Raw genomic sequence first — 17,149 nt, 5'->3', positions numbered from 1 at the left:
TTAAGGTTTTAATTTGGTTATTTAATAAATTCAATATAAATATTTTGCCTTTAGTTAGGCGTGGCTCACTCCGCGATTTCTTCGCGTCGCAAGAAGTAGCTACAAGTACATCCGTCCCACACCAATTTTGGTGGTTAGCCATAAGCCGCGCGTGGCGCTTGCGCCACCTAGCGGTCATATCTGTACTAATCGTAACAGACGCGTTTTGTTATAAAATTAATTATTATATTAGATGTATATCTGCAAAATATTCTCAGATTTCCCAGACTGAGAATAATACTTTCGGTTAATCCCACTTCAACTTAAGAAATCCCTCAACTTCAATATGAAGTCACCGTCGCGATGCTCAACAAATGGATGGAGTTAACAAGTTAAAGTTCAAATATTATACCGGCAAACAAAGAGAGTAACTGGCGACAGGGATAAAAAGATTTATGAGGTATTTAATAAATCGGCATTGACACGGAAACCTTCGGCTCTTAACTTTGGTGTTCCCATTGCTTTACAGCTAATGGCCATAAAAATGGACCGATTTCATTATTGTTGTCGTGTTTTTTTGTCGCAAAATAAGCGCGGACGCGGCAGGCCCAGACGGAGATGGCGGGCCGACATAGACGGATCTATATCTGAATCCCTAAAGTATTTTCACCTATCTTTGCATTACCTAATATTGTTTGTCATAATGATCAGTTGTCCTAATTTTGGTTTCCCTAAATATTGATTACTTATCCTAATGTTATTAAGCATATTTTCTTTTTTGCGAGGGTCGCAGTTCCAACCCTAACCTAACCCACTTTTGAGGCAGCAAGTTCTAAAACCTAACCATTTTTCAGAACTTTACATTATGGAAGATAATCGTCATGACAATTGATCATTAGGGCATGTGCCCATTAGGACAAACCAGTTAGGGCAAGTGACTTTAGGACAAACGTTTTTAGGGATTCAGAATGACACCCGACTTAGACACCATTAATGGCCGGAAAAAGCTCAATAACGGTAGTCGTGGAAATCAAGGGGAGAGGCCTTTGCCCAGCAGTGGGAAGTGTCCCACTGCCTGGCAGTTTTATAATCTATCCACCAAATTTTATCGAAATCTGATGAAAAAAAAATCGACAACAAACAAATGTGAGAGATGTAGGCCAAAATTATATTGAAGTATCTGAAAAACTGCAGGCCTTAGACTGTTGATACTTGATGTCGTTAAACGAAATTCATTATTATTCATTAGCCATGGCTGTTTTCATGAAAAGTCCTTATTAATCAAAATCTGTATGTGTTACCTACTCGAAGAGTTCACGACCTTTGCCTAGTCCCTTCCATCACACATTTGACTTTAAAGATGGTAATTTTATTGTTACAAATTTAAATACTGGACCCAGACTACTGAGAGCGACTATTTTTATGAGATCACATCTTATACTGGATCGCTAGAAACAACCTGCTCAGTAAAAGTTGGAAATAGCAACCTTTTTCGACGAATTATTATCACAAAGAACAAACATTACTGCCGATCCATTGACTCTCTTTCCAGTCAAACTTTTCTGCAACTCTATACAGGGACGGCAATGGTTTTCGAGTCAAGGGAAACTGTCGCGATACATCAATTTGGAGTAAATGAAAGGAAACGGCAGCTCGGATTACATGGATTTTCGAGTCGTTCTGTTTAATATAGGTATAAAGGGCAGACGTTATTGAGTTGGTTTCGTGTTACAGAAATTTTACCTCTGCTGAACCGATTTAATGACGAACACTCCAGCACTGGCATTTTGGAGATAGTATACAGAAATGCCCCTTATTCCACAAAAAGGTCTACTTTATCGGGGCCGTGACGCGTATGGCAGCTACCTTAATAACCTGCAGAAATCTGTATTTATACCGTTGAATTAAAAGCTAAGTTTATCAAACGTTATCATGCCATATATCAGTATCTTAGACTTATACAAATAGCGTCACCTACTCGACACTTTCCTGGAATGCCCCAAGAATTAAAACTTCTATAGTTTAGTCTTTTCAGGCTCCAATTTGTAGGTGCCAACCAGAGAAGCACAACCAGCAATAATGAGTATATCCAATCGAAAATAGTGACGTAACTTTTTGTAGGATAATGTCATTCCGATACAATTCTTCTTTTCATTAGGCGTTTGTCGATGTATGACTGTCATCTCTCTCTCTCGCAGGTCTCCAGACCAGGTATTGTATCAGGGGCCTTACCATGATGTCCTTATTTGCGAGTCTGTTTAGGACCTAAATTGAATTGCTAAAAGACTTACCTATACCGGGTGTGGCCTGTAACATGAGCAAATAATTAAAACATAGATTGTACTCCTCAAACGGTGACACTTTTGTTCAACAACTTTTAAAAATTATGAAGTATTTATTTAGACTCCCTATTTTTCATACAAAATAAATATTATCATCAATGGACGCCATCGCCACGCCATATCATTGTGATTGACGTTGCTTGTCACGCCTTAAACATAACAGAATTCGCAATACATTGCGTCTTAGAATAAACTTTAAAGTGTATTAAAAATCAAACCACAAGTTATTTTTAAAAGTCGCTGAACAAATGTTGGTCAGTATAAGAAGTACAGCCTACAGTTTAATTTTGCTCATATTACAGACCACACCCGGTATAAGTCGCATAAGTCCGTCCCTGCAATTCAGTTTAGATTCTAAACAAAATCACAATGAAGAATTGAAGACGTCATGGTAAGGCCCCAGGCCAACGATTCTGCCCCAAGGGATATCGGTTATACAATCAATCAATGTGCCACTTAAGTTGGACAAGTCTCTGTATCGGGGGGCACGGCAGTGCCCCCGCCAAGTCGAGCGCGAAGCAAGCACTGCCGTACCATCCTTTACTGGAACCATTTCGCCGCATTTTCAGGCCCCTATTTGAGAACCTCTGGATAAGACCAGAACGCAGAAATTTTGGTCATCTAGTAAGCTATAATCACATACTTAAAATCCAAAATTTCAAGTCTGTAGGTCATTTAGTTCCGAAGTTAAGCGAAAGCAAAGTTTCGCATTTATGAAACTCACTCATGATCATCAGAAAAGAACTAGTACTTCCCATAAACTCAGAGAGCTGAAATTTGGTACAGAGTTAGGGTTTAATGGCCACATAAAGGGAAAACCTAAAAATATTGCAATATCAGTCACGTTTTAAAGATCTAAGAACTGCATAAGTAAGTTTGTAATCCCATATAAATATATGATATTACAAAGTTACTGTTGCAGTTCCTACAAATAGTAGGTAAAGTAAAGTAAAGGTACACTACGATGTACGATGTGAGTATGAATGAAGATATGTTTAGTTATGATATGTGTATACATAGTATGGGTATGAGTACCCGAAAAGAAGGACTGCCTACAAAAAGAGATGAGATCCCATCAAAAACATTACATGTAAAAAGGTGCAAGTCTCGCAACGCTTTCACTACAAAAAGAAGTGAAATCCCACCAAAAACATTCTGTAAAAAACTAGCCAAGTCTCGATGGAGCTGCTTGTTTATCTCTAAAAAGTAATGAAATCTAGACAAAGTCGTGCCAAGTCTAAGGTTCCTTACTGCGATTTCTTTATTATTATAGTTAATGTTGTGTGACTTGGCCGTTGAAGGGTACACAAGGGTACAAAACCAGGTGCTCCATGACACCATTGCACCAATCTGCCATTGCACCAAAAAGAAGGGTTTGTTTCAGGCTCGCCCATACATAAGTATTAATGAAATACGCAGCTTTATCAAGCCTACAATTGACTGGTTATTGAATCAACGTCTTCCAAGTGGCAATTTTCCATCGTCAATGGGTAGCGGTTCTGGCGACAGATTGGTGCAATGGTGTCATGGAGCACCTGGTTTTGTACCCTTGTGTACCCTTCAACGGCCAAGTCACACAACATTAACTATAATAATAAAGAAATCGCAGTAAGGAACCTTAGACTTGGCACGACTTTGTCTAGATTTCATTACTTTTTAGAGATAAACAAGCAGCTCCATCGAGACTTGGCTAGTTTTTTACAGAATGTTTTTGGTGGGATTTCATTTTCTCCTTATAACACGAGTAATAGGATAGGCTACTTTTTAATGGAGTTCCAACAAGAAAATGTTTCTATACGAAGAAAATTCGTTTTAACATTTTATGTGGTGGTTAAAAATCGTGGGTTCAAACAATGCAAAAAGATGAATAAGAATTCGGCCAGGATCATTAACTCACTAGTACTATTTTTAGTCACTATTGGCGACATGTTTCGGGCCTATCGTGGGTCCTTCCTCAGGCTCTTCAGTATCTTTCGGCTTTTGAATTAGAGATTAACTAGATACGATATAGTAAAGATATGTGACGTGACGTCCCACGGATAAAGGTACCTTATGGCGGTTGGCGCTTACGATTATTAACGTCGCTCCAATATTATTGCGGCGCTATGCGACGTAAGCGCCAGCCGCCATAAGGTACCCTTTGTCGTGGAACGTCACATAACTTTATTATTTCATATCTAGTGAATCTCTAATTAATTTCCCGAATCGCGGCGCCAGCCGACATAACTTTTGCCGTGGAACGTCACATATCTTTACTATTTCATATCTAGTGCATATCTTATTCATTTCCCGAATCGAGCCGTTTGACATACACTGACAAGAGCATTTTTCTTATACTCGTACATGCAATGTTCTTGCACTTGGCACCGATATTTTTTATCGCGTGCATAAAACTGTCGAGCAGCCGTTGAAAACTCTCCGCACCCTTCTCAAAGATAAAATTATAAGTATTTCGGCAATTTAATTCCCTCATATTTCCCGAACACCCTTTCACGATATACTGTAATAAGGTCGAAATTTCATAAAGAACGATTTATGGCGGACCTTTTTTACTTTGTCGTATATTCTGAATTGGCCACCACAATTTGTGGCACGGACGAATATTATCTAGGGTTTACTAAATGGTTTGGAGTAAAACTGATGGAGTCAGCTCAGCAATGTGCGTGATTTTTTAACGAAAGAAAGTTAGAGGAAAATTCTTGGACTAGTTTCCACTTTTTGAAGGTACTACTTACCTGTAACAAGTTGTAACAAGTTTTATGTGTTGTAATGTTAAGTGTAATTTTTTTTTTGATACTCTTTTTGTTTCTCTTTTGTCTGTTACCTATTTTTTATGCCACGAATAAACTATTTCTGTTTCTATTTCTATTTATTATATTAAATAAGGCTCCGCACGGTGTAATAACACTAAAAACTCGCATGCTATTTTAGTTTCATCGCCGACTATTGAGGTACAGTGCCATCAGATATATCGGAGCGGCCGATGAGCTCAAAAATATCTGGACACGCACTCTAACGCCTTGACAATAGAGGCGTGTTCAGATATTTGTGACCACCTTGGCCGCTCCGATATATATATATATATAAAGAAAATTAGTTAATCTGAATGTTATTAGAGCAAGTATATTAAATATTAGATATGACAAGTTTTTTGTGGTCCTATTAATACACGGTGGCTAAAAAATAACTGCATTCCCATTGCCAGGGAGATATTGGGATTATATACCTATATACTGAGCAAGTTTTACTATGGGATCAAACCCGAAATAGCGAAAAAAAATTTGGCTGTTTCATACATTTTGGCTGGTCCATTTTCTATGAGTTCGGCGTTAGTCCCATGGTAAAAGTTGCTCAGTATAATCCCAAAACCTCCCTGGCAACTGGAATGCAGTTATTTTGATGGATACAGGGTGTTTGGTACATCGTTTGCCAAATAAAAAAATTCTAGGCCTGGGAAGATGCAAATGACTCAACCTATTTGCCGTTTTAATTTGGCAAACGATGTACCAAACACCCTGTATATTTAAATCTACTAATTTTAGTACCTGGCAATATTAGAACACGGTCATATCGCTGAGCCGTATTTTTCTCCCCGAATTTAGCCAGGTTCGCGCCTACATAATATAAATTCGTTGCCATTTTTTTTTGTGCTTCCTGCAGCCTTAAGTAATTGATGCTTACGGCAGGATGCCAATACATTTTTTATGAAACAGCGTGAAAATAAGTATCAAGTAGTGTTGGTGAAGACTCGAGTCTCTTGAGTCCTATCTTAAGGACTGTATCCATACAATTCGGTAACATAGTAGCAAATACATATGTAACTTCGTATAAGATGAATAAAGTCTAAGAAAAAAAACCGGGCAAGTGCGAGTCGGACTCGCGCATGAAGGGTTCCGTACCATAAAGCAAAAAAAAACGGAAAAAAATGCAAAAAGAAAACGGTCACCCATCCAAGTACTGACCACGCCCGACGTTGCTTAACTTTGGTCAAAAATCACGTTTGCTGTATGGGAGCCCCACTTAAATCTTTATTTTATTCTGTTTTTAGTATTTGTTGTTATAGTGGCAACAGAAATACATCATCTGTGTAAATTTCAACTGTCTAGCTATCACGGTTCGTGAGATACAGCCTGGTGACAGACAGACGGACAGACGGACGGACGGACGGACAGCGAAGTCTTAGTAATAGGGTCCCGTTTTACCCTTTTGGTACGGAACCCTAAAAACGTGCCTCGGAAATCAAGAAAAAGTCATTCTCGGATAGATGGCGCACACACCTTTGGCCTATGCTCGGCTAGATGGCGTTGACGACACCGTTTCATATTTATCAATTTTGACACATAGATATCAGTGAATGAACATGGGTCAAAATGATATAATAATAATTAAATCATTTATCCATATAAGTATATTAACTTATTTGATAATTTTTTAAGTGTTTATTTTGAGTTATAGTCGTGTGTCGATAGATGGCAGTAAATTTACAGTGACTACAACATTTACTATGACAGGACCCCTCTATACTATCTATTCTTTTTGCTAGTAGTAAAGAATGTCTGAAAGAGATCGCTTTATAGTGATATAAACCGCTCGTTGTCTGCCTCTTTCAGTCGCTTGTATTCTTCTATATTATCTGTTTTTTTTTAGGTGTGCAAATAAAAAGTATTTTTCACCACACCAGCTGGTAAAAGGCTCTCTAGATTGTTCAAAAACTGATAAGAAAGTTGAAAATTTTATCCACGTGTGAGGCAAAGTAATCAAATGCAAATTTGAAATTCTTGAATATTTTTAAGCGCAGTCTTGTGAAACTGACGGCGCGATTCGGGAATGAATTAGACATGATATAGTAAAGATTTACATGGTAAAAGGTACCTTATGGCGGTTGGCGCTTACGCTATTATTAACGCCGCTCCAATTTTCAGTCGGGGCAATGGTACCTTTTGCCGTGGAACGTCACATATCTTTACTATTTCATATCTAGTGCATCTCCAATTCACTTCCCGAATCGCGCCGTGAGTCGTATTTGTCTAATTTTGACTCGCGAGACTCGATTTCTTCCCAACTCTAGTTCCAGGGTTAGCTGGTATGTTTACCTATAAATCTATAATTTTATATTTGACAACATGTGTATACTTAATATGAATTTATGATCCATAATCAGGAACTTTGCGCATGTCATGCAGTAAGCGATCACATCTTTCTCATAATTTATATTTGATGTATTACTTAGAGTAAGACCAAGAAAAGTCTGCAGAACTTTTGACAGCACACGCAGTGCTTTACGGTTAAGATGGTCGTTCTTGTCTACGTGACATCGTGATAAAAGCGTGACTTTTCTTGGTGTAACTCTAGTTGTCACGAGCGGGCCAAATATGGTTGCGTTTTTACGTATGTCAAAGTGGCTATCACTTTCTAATTAGCTGAAAGAGTGTCGCATGACACGATAGAGTCAATAGACGATATTGCAACCATCATATCCGTGATTTTATTTCGCCTCTTCTCTCTCCCTTTCTCAACCCTTTTATGATTCGCAAATTCCGACATTTAATTTCGGGGTTATTTACATAGTGAAAACTGTTCTATAACCTATTTAGGTACTCATTTCTCTTCTTCTTAGGTCTACTCGCACTTGGCCGCTTTTTTTAAATTGGCAATATACTTATTCGCTTTCTGAATTTTTATGCGGCATAAATAAAGAGGTTAAGACAGATGACATCACTGTACTGTCTTTCAGAATCTAAAAGGCTTATATGACTACGGAACTCAGATGTAGATACAACGTAAGTATAGAATAATGGAGCGCCTAACAGTGTAGAATAATGGAGCGCATGACACTCCTCAACTTGCTGTCAGAGTAAAACGAGTAGTTTATTTTAACACAAAAAAATGAAGTCCCTATTCTCGTGTTGAACGTACCTACCTAATACAATGAGAGAAAAGTACAACAAAAATACACTTAGAATTACAAAAATAAACTTAATCCGGGGACAAGGAGAGTTAACTAATAGGAACAAATTGACTTTTGCAATTTCTATTAGTTCTTGCAATTTCTATTATCTGTTTGTTGAAATTATATTTGGGATTACTGAGCTGTTTGTAGAAATAAAAAAAACTTTACAGAAATAGTGAAACATCCATAATTATTACTAAAACTTCCTTTTTTCCCCCAGTACAGAACTGTTTTTAATTCCTGGTGATGATTTTTCTCTCAGTGTAAGTAATATGGTTGTAGGGGGGTGCTTATTAAATAGTAGACTAGCGATAGGTTTCTAATAAGACCTCGTTTGAACTAACTACAATTACAAATACTAACAAAGTTATTACAAACTGAAATAAGTGTCATATACGAAACAAAAAGTGACCAAGGCCTCCAGTGCCCGGGCCTGAAAGAACCATCAGCTTCCTCTGCAATTGTGGCAGAGCGGCATGAAAGTTATTAGAATCATCTATTCACAATATGGAAGGGACTGCGTGGAATTGATCATTTCATGATGTGGCAATCAATTCTTAAAATATTTGCCACATCATGAAAAAGTCAAACTTAACGTAACCTATCATGAAGTGATCAATTCTAAAATGGCATTTTAGGAAATGATCATAATCTAGCGCAGCCTCTAGGCGGCCAGGCACAGTAGATAACATGCCAATCGCTAATGCTCCGTAGCGAACGAAACGCAACTGTCACTGTTAGTGCGACAGTGGAAGAGATAAGTGTGAGAGTGTGACATGGAAAATAGAGAGACACAAAGCGATTCGATGGCGAAACGCAAGCGATCGTCACCTCAGCTTGGCTGCCAGTTTTCAAAGTTAAAAATGGCGGCCGCCGCATGCGCTTTTTTCGGAGAGCCTCCATTTTGAGGTTTCTTGCCACACGAAGGGATAAATACTACTTTCTTCCTCTGTACTATGATATAATAGAGTACACTCGACATATAACGCGAGATTCTGCACGACGTGAATATTAAAGCGAGTTATCGCGTTCTCAGAAATTGCTTTCAAATTCGTTTTCGCTCTCGTATTTTTTTTCATGACATGTCAAGTGTAATTGTATAGGGGACCAAACACGATTTTGGCCTGAATATTTGTTTGTTTATTTTTTGCTCCCGACGGGACGTAAACGGTATAATTACCTACTCGTATGTTATATTGGCAAATGTTATGCATTTAGGGCGACACACGAGAGATTATTTGTTACCTTCTCTTTGTGCACACAGAAGAATGTTCCCCTTTATCTACAAAACGTTTTGGTCGATAAAATAGGACAACGAATTAGAAGGCCCTGTATAATTTCGTCACGAATTCTATTATTTTTGTTTTTAGGTTTTTCATTAAATTCGTCATGTCCTGTTTAGTGTCTGCTCGGGAAGCTGTCAGATACTTCAAAATAATTAGTTTTTAACAAAAATTTGGATAACTATATCAAAGGGAAATCTAGGCCTAGGTTTTCATCGCCGATAACTCCGATAAGCAGGTACAAAATATGGAAATATTATGATATTTGGCTTTTAAATTCCAAAATATATTAGTACAAAGTGGTATTTAACGACCTATACCTTGGAAGCCGCACCACCTTACCATAACGAAGTTCTATACTGTACCTACATATAACACACAAATTTTCTTAATTAATTATCGCTTCGTGCATAATATTGAACATTAACGAACTGAAAATAAGTTTTTAAGACATGCTCTTCGCTTGTGCTGCTTATAAACTCATATACAATAAAATTTAGACAAGGGAAGATTGGTTTAAGGACAACATCAGAGCAACTGTAATGTTTATTATTAATAGCCCTCCGTGTCCGGGCAAGGGGTGCCTTGGCCGCCCTTCTTTTTCCACTTCTACACGATACTTGACATTTCCCAAATTCTGAATTGTCAAGTCAAGAATTATATCACAATCAATTTGAAATTGTACAACAGTACCTTCGTCCTAATTAATTTCGAACGTAAACGCATTGGAGACAACAACGATTCGCCAACGACGACGAGTATAATATTAAGCGTCCATTGTTTTCAATTTCTATAAAATATAATTAATTTGAATTTTGTATCTGTCTTAAGCTGATTTTGTGAATGGTGTCAGAGTTTTGCGAGTGTGACAGATTTGAATGTAATGCTGCAGTTTTATTTATGGTCATGATACTCATGATTTTTGTGTGTTCTGTGGACTGTGGGTATTTGCATAAATGTTGTCGTCTATGAGATTTGGCTTAAAGGGCTGGTATCCAAGGCATTAAATTCCATTTAATAAACAAAAAAAATACACATTTCTAGGGATTGACAGGGCAATATGATGGCTCCATCTGCTAAATAGTTCGACCGATTATTATTAGGTACTTATTACCTGAGATTCTTGGAGTTTTGTTATAAATTAGTTATTTTGAATTGTTGGTTGTATTTTATAAAATTGTTGATGTATTGTTATTATTTTTGCTTATATGTAAATTTAATATTGACGTGTAAAAGTGCCCTTGTGGCCTATTTGCTGAATAAATGTTCATGTTGATTTTGATAAATTTATTTTACATTGGCAGCGGGGGAATAGTAAGTAAAGTTGTTGTTTAACCCTATTGATTGATACCCGAGCAAGCGAAAGATTCTAAAATTTAAGCGATAGAGAGATTTAAACTTTGAACGAATTCCGACACAGCAAATATTCAGTTTATTTTTTATTTCTGTCGCAAATTAAAATCAAGTTACAACTGTTTCCAGTGAAATTTTATCACTTACACGGTATTAATTAAAATACGAAAACAACATCGGACACCGCGATATTTTCGCGAGCGAAATTCATGTTTATTTGTGTAAGGAATGAAATGAATACCGTGTTTTGATTACGAAAATTTTCGGGAACCTATTTTAATTATCGAGTGCTCATTAAAATAAGCAATTTTATACGTGAACTGAGTACGTCGAAGCGTAATTATCATTGATATAAAACAGTTCCGTATATTATTACTGTTACTGACAGGAAACGTATAAAGAAGTAAACAAATAGGTAAATACATAAATATTATAGGACAATCTTACACGAATAATTATTGTTGAGAACGATTTTTTTGCTCTAGATATACATCACAGAAGCGGTTTGGGCCCACGATATTTTACCACTTCACAGTTTACACACATGAAAGGTTAAGCTTTGCTGCATACCAAGTTTCATAGTTTATCTACTTACTTTTAATAATAGAAGTTATGGTGTATCATTTACGATACACTTTTACAGAGATACAATGGAAAAAAAGAATGTTCAATATTTTTTTATTCAACGGCTACTAAAAATTAAGGAGTAGGTAAAATACTACAACAAAAAAATATATAAAAGTTAATTAAGTATTGAAGTTTGATGACGTGAAATTCATTTGTGGTGGCGGTATTACCTATTTTCCAATTTTCACATAACGATCTCTCATAAATTTGATGTCAAAAATGTTCCCCGCGTATCATATCATGCCCTTAACAAATTAGACGTCACCAACGCTGTAATAACATTTTAATATTTGAGCGTTATCAAGATTTTTCCTTCCTAATTTAAATGTTAACGGCGGAATTTACTCATCTAATTTTTTTTTATATATCGCTCTATCACAACTGAACAGACGTAAGGGGTTAGTGTAATAAGTTTGAAATTCAATCCAATGTCAATTGGCTTAAAACTTAAAATGGACTGGCTACATATTTTTTGTTTTTTAATTGCCATGTTTAAAGGTCGCCCAGCCATTTGTCAACAGTATAACACGCGATTGTAATTAATATCCAGGGTATCCAGGTATTTACTTTGCTTATTATTATTAAAGTTAAGCATAATATTAGTTTAAGTATAAAGTAATATAATTATAGAGTATAAGTAATAAAGAAAGAGTGGTAACTCCATATAAAAACGCGAGTTATTTCGTAGTCGACATCTCTATGGTTTAAGTGACTGCTTACATAATTAAATGTTACATACACTGCTTTAAGTAAATATTATAGGACATTCTTACACAGATTGACTAAGTCCCACAGTAAGCTCAAGAAGGCTTGTGTTGTGGGTACTCAGACAACGATATATATAATGTACAAATACTTAAATACATAGAAAACACCCATGACTCAGGAACAAATATCTGTATCATCATACAAATAAATGCCCTTACTGGGATTCGAACCCAGGACCATCGGCTTCGCAGGCAGGGTCACTACCCACTAGGCCAGACCGGTCGTCAAATCTACAAAGATATTAATATTATAAGCTTTCAATTATGTGTTCTGGAACCGCATGTAGATAATAAAACGGGATTTCGACTGATACGAAATGAGGTCAAATCAAAATCCTTTGTTTTTCAGAGATGCTCGCAATTTGAATGACATTATAAAATCGATATCAACGATCTTATTACGCTATAATAACATTTCCTTAGATAACATTAACAATTTTTCCTTAGAACATTTAGTAACCGGAGACACCTTGTCTGTCATTTTCTGTACAAAACAATCTGCCATTTTTTTCGGGGAGGGGCACGACAAATGTATGGCTATTTGTATATATCGGAGCGGCCGAAGTGCTCAGCAAGATCTGAACACGCTCCGCCTTGACAATAGAGCCGAGTTCAGATATTCGTGAGCACCTTGGCCGATCCGATATATGTACATATATCTGGTGCCCGTTTCTCAAAAGCTTGTAACTTGTAATACAAGTGGAAGTCCCTTTCTAATAAAAGCTGTCATATGAAAAAGTGACATCCGCTTTTATTATATTATACCAGTTACAAGCTTTTGAGAAACGGGCCCTGATGGCTACTGTACCATCGCCCACACTGTTAACTGTACTGTACATCGGTGGACTTTGTGTAATAAGGTCCATCGATGTACAGTCAGCCAAGAAAGTGGTCTACCACTTTTCGACTCTCTCATCTGGGCCCTATTTCACCAACGTGACAAATGTCGCATTTATCGACATCTTACTGACGTCACAGGCCTCCATAGGCTATGGTGACCTCTTACCATCAGACGGGCTGTGTGGTTGTTTGCCACTAACATGTTAATTTAAAAAAAACTCCACTATATCGCCAGTAAATAAGTACTTATCTTACGAAGCTAATGACAATTGTCACAAGAAATACGACAATTGTCACGAAATTCCGACACAGAACTCATTTACTGTCAAGAATTACCGAAAGTTCTTTGAAATCTTGTGACAATTGTCATCATTATCATCATAAACATCACAAGAGAAATACCTGTTTTTTGCCGATATAATAAAGTTTTTTTAAATAATACAATGATGGTGACAAACAGTAATACGGCCCGCCCGATGGTAAGCGATAACCGTAGCCCATGAATGCCTGTGACGTCAGCAACAATGTCGAATTGTCGCACCTGTCACGTTGGTGAAATAGGGGCCTGATTGATAGGGTCGAAAAGTTGTAGACCACTTTCTTGGCTGACCGTACAGTTAGGAGTGTTGCTGGTTGTACCTTACTGGACACAACGCAAGTTTTATTTGAATCAACTGAATGATGGATGTCCTTTGTATTCCTGACTCAGGGGACATTAGGGATATGTGGGACGGGGGTAAACTACTTAAGTTATTGGTTCCTTATATTTTATGCAAAGTTCCGTACCGAATGTTTCTTTGTCTTTTTTTGAAGGTATGCATTTAGAGGCAGATTTTTATTATGTTGTCGAATTTTTTATTTCGTCAGATTTCGATAAAATTTAGTGGATAGACAGGACTAATAATTACATTCTAACACCCTTTAGTCCGTAGCGGCAACATGCTCGTACTTACCGTCATACTTAAAACAAAAACGCATCTCTACTATAAGAATTACGGTTCTAAATCGAATGACTAGAAGGGAATGTCAAATGGTTAAAGGGTTAAGACGCAAGACCAGTGGTCATTAATTTCTCCATACAAACGTATTCGACTGTTTCCTCCGTAGTTTTTGACCCTAGAGCAGCGGTCGGCAACCTTTTAGCAGCCAAGGGCCACATATAGTATTTAACGGAGGTGACGCGGGTCGTACTTTGTTAATATTTATGACTTTATGAGACATTGTCGTTTGTCACTATTACATACAAAATAGCCAAGGCGGCACTCGGGCCGCAAGTGATAGTTTCACGAGCCGCATGCGGCCCGCGGGCCGCAGGTTGCCGACCGCTGCCCTAGAGTAATGATCTTTTCATCACAGATTAATATTATTAATATCTGTGTACTGAGACTACTGGGTATGATACCTTGATTATTGACCTTGATTACCTTACCTTGTATGATTTTTGAGATTTTTGCGCAAGATTTTTCGCCTTGCTGGAGCTGCCTTTATTAACTAACTTTAATAGCCGCTCCGGCGCGACTGAGATATATTCAATTTTTACCTAAAATTCTCAAACCTGAGCTGGTCTTTCGTCTTAAAGATCTAGAACTGACCTGTGATAGCCCAGAGCTCCTTCAAGCACTCCTCCCTCGAGCGCTGTATGGCGGACCGCGGCTGCACCTCCGGGCCGGACTCCAGGTACTCGAACAGCAGCGCGCCCAGCACCACGTACAGCACCACCAGCGCCACCAGCCCCAGCTGCGAGCACGCGGCGCGCGCGCAGCCCGCCATCGCGCGCCGCGCGACGCTGCGCGAGCGGCCGTCGAGCGACGCTTCCGACATGGTTGGAGTTTATGAACGTTCCTTGTGTAACGCCATCTTATTCACTGGTTGGTTCCTGTAAAAAAAGAAAAGTAAGTATGTAAAATATTGTAGATGCACTAGGTTTACTCATCTAGCTAGACAATATTATACTACTACTACTACTTAATGGCGCAGCGGCCCAAAATGAGTCTTAATATAATATAAATATAAATAAATAAATATAGGACATTCTTACACAGATTGACTAAGTCCCACATTAAGCTCAAGAGGGCTTGTGTTGTGGGTACTCAGACAACGATATATATAATATACAAATATATACTTAAATACATAGAAAACATCCATGACTCAGGAACAAATATCTGTATCATCATACAAATAAATGCCCTTACTGGGATTCGAACCCAGGACCATCGGCTTCGCAGGCAGGGTCACTACCCACTAGGCCAGACCGGTCGTCTTGGCCTCCGACACGAGTAAACGCCAGTTGTCTCGATCCAGCGCAATCTCCTGCCAGTTATCGGCTTGAAGATCGCGCAAGTCCGCTTCAACCTCATCGCCCCAGCGATACCTGGGACGCCCGATCGGTCTCCGCTCTACCAAGCGTCCCAGATATACCTTTTTAGCGCCGCGATCTTCATCCATCCACAACAACAATATTATCCTCTTCTAGAATGTTAATTATGTAGATTACTTGGGTAGGGTCAATATGGGGAAGACCGGCATGTAAAATTGATTACAGGGAAGAATACAAGCTTTTATCGCTGACTGTACTTTTCTTTAAACAGACTACTGGTATGTAGGTAATTGTCGAGACATTTCTAAAATCCCTATCACAAACGGGTTTAGTTTAGCTTGCAAAATTTCCCGCCCGAACAAAACGGACACCTGTACAAAAAGGACCCAAAACACCTCAAAAAACGTGTCATCACTAACTTAGTCACGTACAAAACCTTGTATCAATTCAATATACACTCGACAAATCTACATCCTCTTTTCAGGAACCTAAAACGGTTAAAAAGGGGCCATAATCGATTGCGATAAAGGGGATAGGAATACGACCCTCGGCAAATCGATATACTGACAATAAAAGATCATGTCAAGTAATGTGTCCTAACCCTGGAGTGGGTACGTAAGTAGCCGAAGTACTGTAATGTTATATGGCCCCGATTCGAATTTTGAAATTGAAATAGGCATCTTTAAGATATCTTTTAGACATCACCAAGATACGATAACGATATGTTTAAGATCTTACCTGTCAAATTTGACATTTGCGCGATTCTGGAGATACTCTTAAACGTTTTCCACAGGATATGATTTACGGCGCGATTCGGGAAATGAATTAGAGATTCACTAGATATGAAATAGTAAAGATATGTGACGTTCCACGGCAAAAGGTACCATTGCCCCGGCTGAATATTGGAGCAGCGTTAGTAGGTAAATAGCGTAAGCGCCAGCCGCCATAAGGTACCTTTTGCCGCGGAACGTCACATATCTTTACTATTTCATATCTAGTGAATCTCTAATTCATTTCCCTAATCGCGCCGTACGAGATCCAATTCACATCTAATAGATATCTTACTCTATCTAACGTAAAAGTGACATTGGTTGCCCGAATTGCGCTGCAAAAGAGAACTAGTTGCCATCTAAACTATAACGTATCTAGAATGGATCAGTACGTGTCGTCTCTTGTGAATATCTTGAAGTTCGGATACGGCAGTATGGCCCCTTTAGCATTCTAATGGGAGAAAGGTATTTTTAGGCTTCTGTATGTGATTATGATGCTGATGATCCTTCCGGCTGATTTCGGCTATGGCTACTTGTCTTCTAGTTTGCTCGGCGCTCGTGCGCCCGAAGATGGCTGACGTAGCCGATCTCCGAGGTGAACCCCCGCGCACATTGAGGGCACGTGAGACCAGCCACATAGTGGTAGCAAAGAGAATAGATAGTACTTATATATATATATATCTGGTGGTAGTGAGTGGAAGCAGGCTGGCCTGTTTTCAGCTCGTCGCGTTTAGCGTCGAGGACCGAGGTCAAATTTACGTTGCTCCTCGAAATCGCGCACTTTGTATGTAGACAACTAGGAACCTATAAATATCACCACTTCTGTCTGTTGGATCAACCATCCACGCCTTTAGCTTTACACGGTACCTACTACTCATCAAAATACATAGGAGCTAAAATTACCAACACAAAAAGTGG

The 17,149-nt window shown here is 38.3% G+C and overlaps 1 protein-coding gene across 1 annotated transcript in view; it reads right to left on the bottom strand.

Annotated features, from left to right (window-relative positions):
* The window catches only part of LOC134670398 (uncharacterized), a 280,135-nt gene that overhangs the window by 251,830 nt on the left and 11,156 nt on the right, over window positions 1–17,149 (bottom strand). The window contains exon 2 of the mRNA XM_063528238.1: window positions 14,734–15,017. Within this exon, the coding sequence (XP_063384308.1) occupies window positions 14,734–14,962 (229 nt within the window). The 5' untranslated portion in view covers window positions 14,963–15,017. The remainder of the gene's footprint in view (window positions 1–14,733; window positions 15,018–17,149) is intronic.

The sequence above is a fragment of the Cydia fagiglandana genome, chromosome 13 (assembly GCF_963556715.1).
Source record: "Cydia fagiglandana chromosome 13, ilCydFagi1.1, whole genome shotgun sequence".
NCBI lineage: Eukaryota > Metazoa > Arthropoda > Insecta > Lepidoptera > Tortricidae > Cydia > Cydia fagiglandana.
The sequence above is the reverse complement of the archived record's forward strand: the minus strand, read 5'-3'. Positions and strand labels throughout refer to the sequence as shown.